This window comes from Maylandia zebra, linkage group LG6 (genome assembly GCF_041146795.1).
Source record: "Maylandia zebra isolate NMK-2024a linkage group LG6, Mzebra_GT3a, whole genome shotgun sequence".
Classification (NCBI taxonomy): domain Eukaryota; kingdom Metazoa; phylum Chordata; class Actinopteri; order Cichliformes; family Cichlidae; genus Maylandia; species Maylandia zebra.
In genome coordinates, this window is record NC_135172.1 from 9,855,662 (window position 1) to 9,865,034 (window position 9,373).

The 9,373-nt window shown below is 39.0% G+C and overlaps 1 protein-coding gene across 1 annotated transcript in view; it reads left to right on the top strand.

Annotated features, from left to right (window-relative positions):
* The window catches only part of LOC101463716 (protein phosphatase 1 regulatory subunit 29-like), a 321,443-nt gene that overhangs the window by 286,698 nt on the left and 25,372 nt on the right, over window positions 1-9,373 (top strand). Inside the window, exons 6-8 of the mRNA XM_014411477.3 lie at window positions 6,183-6,704; window positions 7,245-7,394; window positions 8,120-9,111. Of these exons, the coding sequence (XP_014266963.1) occupies window positions 6,507-6,704; window positions 7,245-7,394; window positions 8,120-9,111 (1,340 nt within the window). The 5' untranslated portion in view covers window positions 6,183-6,506. The remainder of the gene's footprint in view (window positions 1-6,182; window positions 6,705-7,244; window positions 7,395-8,119; window positions 9,112-9,373) is intronic.

Genomic DNA, 9,373 nt, shown 5'->3' on the forward strand with positions numbered 1-9,373 from the left:
TCAATATATTTTGTACTTGTAAATCAGTTTTGTAACCTCGCAAACCAAAATATCTGAAAGTGTTATGTTTCTGCATCCATAAATGAGAATTTGTTTGCGTGTAAAAATGATTTGTGTCTTTTTATAAAGCAAAAAACCTACGTGTAAAACTCTTCTTTCCCTCACTTGCGTGTGAGTTTCAACTTGCAAGTATAAATTTTGACCAGATACTTCTTCCTTTCAGCTGATTGGCCAGCACTGGTCCCGGGCCACCCATGACTTTGTGTTGAAGCAACACTAAAGTAATAATGGTATTTCTGACCATTGGTATATCAAGTCTTCATAATTTGAACAGCTACCGAAAGTTAAGGGACCAAGCTTATAAGATATATATATATATATATATATATATATATATATATATATATATATATATATATATATATATATATACACACATATACATACTATGGAATGCCCTTTAGGAAAATATTATATATATATATTCCAACCAAAGTCTGAATATATAGAATGAAACTTGAATATATAGAATGATCTTTTGAATATATAGAATGAAACTTGAATATATAGAATGATCTTCTGAATATATAGAATGAAACTTGAATATATAGAATGAAACTTGAATATATGGAATGATCTTTTGAATATATAGAATGAAACTTGAATATATAGAATGTATGAACCTCATTTTTAGAGATGATGTGTTTCTGAATTCTCTGCCTTTACAAAATGGCATCAGCTGAACAATTTCAGTACTTTTTAGAGCTTGACAACTGTTTTGCGACAGCTGTTCAAATTGCAAATTTCCATAGTCCACTAGTTGTATCCTGTGGTTGTACAGTGTTCGAACATTTACTGACAACATTTGAGATATGGCCATCCAACTAAACCCCAAGTCTCGCATATCAGTCAGCTCAGTAGCTGGTATGTTGTACCTAAAAGAGTTAGAAACAAAAGAAGAAATATGTTAACTTCTTTCTTATTTCTTGCATTCATTATCTTGTTTGCCATCTCTTGACTCTTTCAAGTGCCATACACATTATGAATGAATTTGTTTCCATTTTTATCACTTACCTTGACCTTCCTCTTTGAGATGTAGAATGATATAATGAGCCCATAACATGTGCTTCAGCTTCTGCTCGAAGTGTTAGCTCAGTTGACATCTCCATCATTGATTGATAAATTCCCTCAAGAAGTGTGCATAATCTTCTCCCAGAAACATTTTGTTGAACATTATTCATGAGCACTAGAAATGTTGCAATAATGAAAACGTGTTCTTCAAGGTGATGTAGTATAAATTCAAATTATTTCTACCATTTGCAATTTGAACAGCTGTCGCAAAACAGTTGTCAAGCTCTAAAAAGTACTGAAATAGTTCAGCTGATGCCATTTTGTAAAGGCAGAGAATTCAGAAACACATCATCTCTAAAAATGAGGTTCATACATTCTATATACAGTGGGGCAAAAAAGTATTTAGTCAGCCACCGATTGTGCAAGTTCCCCCACCTAAAATGATGACAGAGGTCAGTAATTTGCACCAGAGGTACACTTCAACTGTGAGAGACAGAATGTGAAAAAAAAATCCATGAATTCACATGGTAGGATTTGTAAAGAATTTATTCGTAAATCAGGGTGGAAAATAAGTATTTGGTCAATAACAAAAATACAACTCAATACTTTGCAACATAACCTTTGTTGGCAATAACAGAGGTCAAACGTTTACTATAGGTCTTTACCAGGTTTGCACACACAGTAGCTGGTATTTTGGCCCATTCCTCCATGCAGATCTTCTCGAGAGCAGTGATGTTTTGGGGCTGTCGCCGAGCAACACGGACTTTCAACTCCCGCCACAGATTTTCTATGGGGTTGAGGTCTGGAGACTGGCTAGGCCACTCCAGGACTTTCAAATGCTTCTTACGGAGCCACTCCTTTGTTGCCCGGGCGGTGTGTTTTGGATCATTGTCATGTTGGAAGACCCAGCCTCGTTTCATCTTCAAAGTTCTCACTGATGGAAGGAGGTTTTGGCTCAAAAATCTCACGATACATGGCCCCATTCATTCTGTCCTTAACACGGATCAGTCGTCCTGTCCCCTTGGCAGAAAAACAGCCCCATAGCATGATGTTTCCACCCCCATGCTTCACAGTAGGTATGGTGTTCTTGGGATGCAACTCAGTATTCTTCTTCCTCCAAACACGACGAGTTGAGTTTATACCAAAAAGTTCTACTTTGGTTTCATCTGACCACATGACATTCTCCCAATCCTCTGCTGTATCATCCATGTGCTCTCTGGCAAACTTCAGACGGGCCTGGACATGCACTGGCTTCAGCAGCGGAACACGTCTGGCACTGCGGGATTTGATTCCCTGCCGTTGTAGTGTGTTACTGATGGTGACCTTTGTTACTTTGGTCCCAGCTCTCTGCAGGTCATTCACCAGGTCCCCCCGTGTGGTTCTGGGATCTTTGCTCACCGTTCTCATGATCATTTTGACCCCACGGGATGAGATCTTGCGTGGAGCCCCAGATCGAGGGAGATTATCAGTGGTCTTGTATGTCTTCCATTTTCTGATGATTGCTCCCACAGTTGATTTTTTCACACCAAGCTGCTTGCCTATTGTAGATTCACTCTTCCCAGTCTGGTGCAGGTCTACAATACTTTTCCTGGTGTCCTTCGAAAGCTCTTTGGTCTTGGCCATGGCGGAGTTTGGAGTCTGACTGTTTGAGGCTGTGGACAGGTGTCTTTTATACAGATGATGAGTTCAAACAGGTGCCATTCATACAGGTAACGAGTGGGGGACAGAAAAGCTTCTTACAGAAGACGTTACAGGTCTGTGAGAGCCAGAGATTTTCCTTGTTTGAGGTGACCAAATACTTATTTTCCACCCTAATTTACGAATAAATTCTTTACAAATCCTACCATGTGAATTCATGGATTTTTTTTTCACATTCTGTCTCTCACAGTTGAAGTGTACCTCTGGTGCAAATTACTGACCTCTGTCATCATTTTAAGTGGGGGAACTTGCACAATCGGTGGCTGACTAAATACTTTTTTGCCCCACTGTATATATATATATATATATATACATATATATATATATATATATATATATATATATATATATATGTATATGTATATATATATATATATGTATATGTATATATATATGTGTGTGTGTGTGTGTGTGTGTGTGTGTGTGTGTGTGTGTGTGTGTGTGATATTTGTATATGTATAAAACACACAAGTTTTTTTCTGATCTTAGAGCAGTTAAAGCTAAGACAAGCTAGTGGCACGCTAGACAGAATGTAGTAGCAAGTTACTCAAAAAATTAATAAATAAATATATATTTAACCCTTGTGTGGTGTTCGTATTTTTGTTACTCAGCCAGTGTTCATGGGTCTGGTGGACCCACTAGAGTTTTGGCTTTCCAAATTAACACTATCAAACAATTTTATGTTAAATTACTCAACAGATGTTTACTTCATCCCAATTACAAGACATATGAACAGCAAACATGGTTAATTTTTTCCCTTTACCTTTGTTAGATCACATTTATGAATTAATGTGCTTCTCGTTTTTCTTTTATATAAAATGTTATAAATAAATCAGTTATAATCAAGTGGAGTGAGTGGAAAGACACAACACATTTACACGTGAAAAAATAATTAATTGTTTAATTTTTCTTTTGAAAAAAACTGAACACGGGTCTCACAGACCCGAACACCATACAAGGGTTAAAAGACATTAATTTTAAACAGCTGGTTAGCTCTTGGAGTCTGCCTAGTTCTAGCCGTTGTTACAGGGTGTTCATATTCACAGAGTCAGAAACGTCTTGGTGACCTGACATCATTAATTCTGTTTGTCAGATACAAAACTCTAATTAAAGCTCAGCTCTCATGGACAGTAATTAAAAACAATGAGAGCCCTGTTTGAAGAAGAAAAGAAGGTGGGAAACAAGGCTGTCACTCCCTTTGTTTTCTTGTTAAAATAAAACTGATGGCATGAATATCATGTGAGGAGGGGAGGCGATAGCGCACAAAAGGTGTCAGGTTATGTTTTGGTGATGAAGTATATTCATTTGTATTTCTAGCTGAAAGGCAGGAGAGATAAGCAGGCTTAAAAACAAAGCAGACAGGAGAAAAAGCTGGGCAGAAAAGAGACAGGAAGTCAGATAACAGCAAATTTGGTTATAGGCAGAGATGGAGGGAGAGACACGAGACTAAACCGGACGATAAGACAGAATGGACTAGTGTGGTCATGATCATTACAGCATTATAAATTAAAACTACTGTGGAAGTTGTTGTTACGGGGCTCTGCAGTAAACAACTAGCTTTCAAGTGGATCCTGACTGACTAGACTTTCATGTTTTTCAGCACAGTAAATATCACGTCAGGCTACCAGTCATGTTGTATCAGATATGATGTGAATATGAGTTCCCAACGGGAGAAAAACAGCCTTACGGTAATCACAAGCATGACACACTCAGTTTTTTTTTAATTATTAAAAATTATTTTTCTAGCTTCTGAAATCTTCTTAAACTGCAGAATTGAGCCAGAGGCTTTGTCGGTCCATTCCATTAAAACCTAAGAGGAAAAAAAAAGATCAGTATTGTGTCACTACATCGTATTGCCAGCCTTGGAGATGTTTTCAAAGAGCGAAGAGGGAAGCAGTTCAGGAACGGGATGAAAGAAGAAGGATGAGAATCTGTGTCAGTTTCAGCATGGCATGATGATCAATGTCCAAATCGTTGTTTGATGAATGATTCACTTTAGTTGCATCTTTTCATCGGGAAATGCAATGAAGTAAGGCTCACATACACACAAGTACAATCACTGAAATCAGGCACATCAAAGTCCAATCCATAACAGATGATTAATGAATGACTTTCATAATTACACTGTTGATGGGGATAACTAGCTGTTGTTTCGCAGTGGTTAAGTTGTACATTTCTTTTTTTTTTTTGTTTCCTTTTGTGTGTTTCATGCACTCATGAGGATGACAGCAAGTCTGGGTCAAACGCAGGTTAAAGGCCTCTGGTGGAGGAATTGAAATGCCAATATCAATTTCACAGAATAATGTGAAGGGAAGCCTTTTCCCTGTGAGGCTAACTAAGATGTGCAAAGAGACAGATGATGAGAAAGAAAAGGAGGGAAGAACAGATTATCACAAACGGGCACTTGAACAGAAGCACCCAAATCTCTCTTCTGTTTCTCCTGGTTTACACCGTGTAAGTGCTTCACTTCCTTGAGACACATCAGATTCGCTTCATCTACTTGAGACAACCTAAAAACATAAATAAATATAAGTTTTTTTAAAAAGGACAAAGGGAAGTGTATTTGGAATTGAGCAAGTCTATTTCACAGTTGTTGTCACTATCAATTAGCTGTCATTCATGTTTTGGCTAGATAACTTTCCCCTGGGAGGAAATCAAAACTTTGAAAAATAATTAAAAGAGTTGCTGCTGTTTTGATGAGATACATAATATTTTACGCTGGATTAGAGCCTAAACCATGGTTAATCCCCAGAGAAAGGTAACTGGCTAAATGTCAGCTAGCATCCTGTTAAAACATGCAAATTACATCATCCCTTCTCTGTTTTCCACTTAGCCCATCTTTCTGTTTTTACCCCTGTAAAACCTCAGCTATTAAATTGTCATTGTTTCATCATATACCTTAGAGTTAAACTAATAGAACTGCAGCTGCGAGCTGGTGAGCCTTGTAAACAATGACAAAAACACATTAGACAACCGGCGTCGCTTTCATATTCTTGGCGATTTACATTTTTATTAGTCCATCATGATGTCTAAATGGAAGAACTTGCAGCTTCTTGTACTGTAGCGCTGTTCATGACTATGAGTAATTACAGAGCGTAAAAAGTCTGGTTTCATTTGAAAAGTAATACTATATTTCTCTGGGCTTTATTAAGACTTAATGGAGTAATCATGGCAGTTAATGGATTTATTACTGTGGTGCATTACCTTGAAAAGATTGGGTAACATGGGTATTAGAGTCATACTTTAAAAAAAATGTATTCCTATACTTTAATAAGACCTGCACTCAGTTAATTCCAAACCATCTGGGGATATATGAACTGCATTAGAATTTTCTGCCTACTCTTAATCATTCTGTCATAAACGCTGTTAATTTTCCCTCTCCCTTCTTGTCTCCTCCTGTCTATGTTGTACAGGCATTCTACCTTTCGTCTGAGATCGAGCACGTCCTCGTTGGTGCTATCGAGTCATACGGTTTTACGGGGCCATGAGTAGCTGCTGGGTTGACAGTCTCCAAAACCCTTTGACATGGAACACCTAAAATGGGGACAGGACTTGCTGCCATGCTGCAACCTCAGCTCTAATTGTTGAGAAGGAAGCCTTTACATTAACTGCTCTGTCTATTTAAACTTGCCTCCCGATTTGCATCGGTTCCAGCGTTGAACTTGAACTGCTGCTCTATCCATCCTTTCCCCGACCCCCCTACCCTTCTACTGAGGTGGCACTCAGACATCCAAACCATGGCCAGCAGACTGTCCCCTCTCTCTCCAACCCTGTGTCTCTCGCTCCTGCTCCCTGCACTGTTGCTCCTCCACCTGTCTGGCACAGTGAAAGGGGATTGCTGGCTGATAGAGGGGGAAAAAGGTTACGTTTGGCTTGCTATCTGCAGTCAGAACCAGCCTCCATATGAGACCATCCCCCAGCACATCAACAGCACGGTCAGTATGACTATCTGCAGGCCAGTTGTGCTCTATCACTATAGCAACCTCTGCTGAACCTGTGCCTCCATGATGATGTTGACTAGAAAACAGTGATTCTAATGTTCTTACACTCAGTGTAATGGTCATTGTAAACTATGTGAATGTGAAGGCTGTTTTATGTCTGTTCCCTAAATATAGTTGGTATTGTAATGTACTCAAATGTATGATGTCACTGACATCTTATAATGAAAGCAACATATATTTTAGTTGGCGTAACACTGCACAATTGCCAGTGTAAGTGATTAAAACGAGACAACGTAATATGAAGATATTTTACCTAACTGGAAACCTAACCTAGCATAAAGACCTACATAATCTAGATGTTTCAGAAGCAGTGTACAAGAGCTTACAAATGCGCTGTGATTACTGGGGAATGCGACGTGTAACTGGGGAAATTTCTCATTAAGCAAAAACGTAGGTTCCAATATGCTTCTGTCTTTTTAGGTCTTCCCCTTATAACAGAAAAAGTAAAGTGAACTGTTGTCTTGTCTCTCTTAGGTGCATGACCTGAGGCTGAATGAGAATAAACTTAAGGCCGTGCTCTTTACCTCCATGTACCGCTTTACAAACCTTACTGACCTCAATCTAACCAAGAATGAAATCAGCTACATTGAAGATGGCGCCTTTGCTGGACAGGCCAACCTACAGGTCTGAAGCCAAAAGTGAAACTGCTTTTACTGTCTCTCTTTTTTTAAACTTTATTTCTTCACCTGTACATAAGGAAATAATAGACGTTCCTTAAGACTTCCGGAAAGTTCTCTTATATTCCTGCAAAAGTGGATGAAAAATGAGTAAAGTCTTTAACCTCCTAGGACCTGGCGTCCACATATGTGGACATCACATTTTGGGTTATTTAGACCAAAATACTCAATTTTGCTCTACAAGGGCCTGATATCCACTTACGAGGACATTATACTGCAACTGCTCTATCGAAATTTTAAATAAATATCCTCATATGTGGCTCTCATTTTTCTTAAAAAAAAAATTAGGTAAAAAAAGAAAAAACTGGTAATTCTTTGTTTTTACATTCATCAGGTCCCAATATCCCCAAATATCAAAGAGAAATTAAAAATGCATGACGTGGAAGAGTTCAGGTCTTAGGAGGTTAAATATGAATCCCATTTAGACCGTGCTAAATGTAAGTGTTAACAGCAAATGAATCTGTGAATTTCTTGTGTATATCATTTCAGATGTTTGTCCGGTTGAATCACTCATGTCTTAACACTTGGTTAGATAATGCAGCAAAATGTTCCCAAATTGTTTCAGCTTAAACTGTGTTCTGACATCCTCTACAGAAAAGCAACAACCAATTAATGAAAATGTGGTGAACAACTGAGCATATTTTTTAACAGCCGATTGTCTCCTTGACCCAGGTTCTTCAACTGGGCTACAACAAACTAACCAACCTGACTGAGGGCATGTTGAGAGGTCTGGGTCGAATGCAGTGCCTCTTCTTGCAACACAACCTCATTGAGGTCATTGCCACCAATGCCTTCTGGGAGTGTCCCAACCTCAACAGCCTAGACTTATCTTCCAACAAGTTGGCCCGTCTTGACCCATCTACTTTAACGGTTCTCAGCAGACTGACAGTATGTGAACTAGGTGGAAACCCGTTCCACTGTGGCTGCGAGCTTTACAGTTTTCTCACTTGGCTGGATGAGTTTAACAATGTCACCCGCACCTATGACCGTCTCCAGTGTGAAACACCTCCAGAAATGACTGGCTATCCACTCTTGAGTCCCGGGTATGGAAATGGAAGAAATGCTCGAAACATATTATTATCAATGTGTCGTGATGGTGTGATAATTCCAGGGATGACCTCTCAGATGCCAGATCAAGATGGCTCAGGGATGGGTTTGGACCAAGACCAAGGTGTGTACCATCAGCCAACCACCTCATCCACTGCTGACCCTATCTATAACCCTCAAATTTCTATGAAGCTTCAAACAGTTGCTCCGTACACAGCTTCACTAATAGTCAAGATCCCACATCCCTACAGTAAGATGTATGTTCTCTCCCGGTATAACAACACTTCTCTTGAAGAGGACATATCCCTCAAGTCAAGCAAAGCCACGATAACTTTGAAGGGGCTGAAACCACAGTCCAATTACACCTGTTGTGTGGCTTCTGTAAGGAAGTCTCAAAAGTACAACCACACCTGCATGTCTTTTACCACACGAGCTACTGGACCACTGGACCACCAAACGAATCCTTCCACAACAACCCACTACATCATGACCATCCTGGGATGTCTGTTTGGCATGGTCATTGTTCTTGGATTTGTCTATTACTGTCTGAGGCGCCGACGCATCCAGGAAGAGAAGGAAAAAGCAATTAGTGTGAAGAAAACAATTTTGGAAATGAGGTATGAGACAGTGCATGTTTGTTAATCAAAGTTTTGGGGAACACAATAGAATCTTCTGTCATGCATCTTTGGATGTTGTAGCCAAAAACTGACATGACTATGTCCTGTGGGTGTAATTGACTTCTTTGGAACAATTTATTATTTCATTATCTCTTCATTAGTTGTTTTGCTGCAGTGCATTTCTTTTTGAATTTATGAAAGACCTCATTTATTCTAACTGCAAGCAATGGCTTAAAAAAATCAGTCATACTCTTTATCGAGT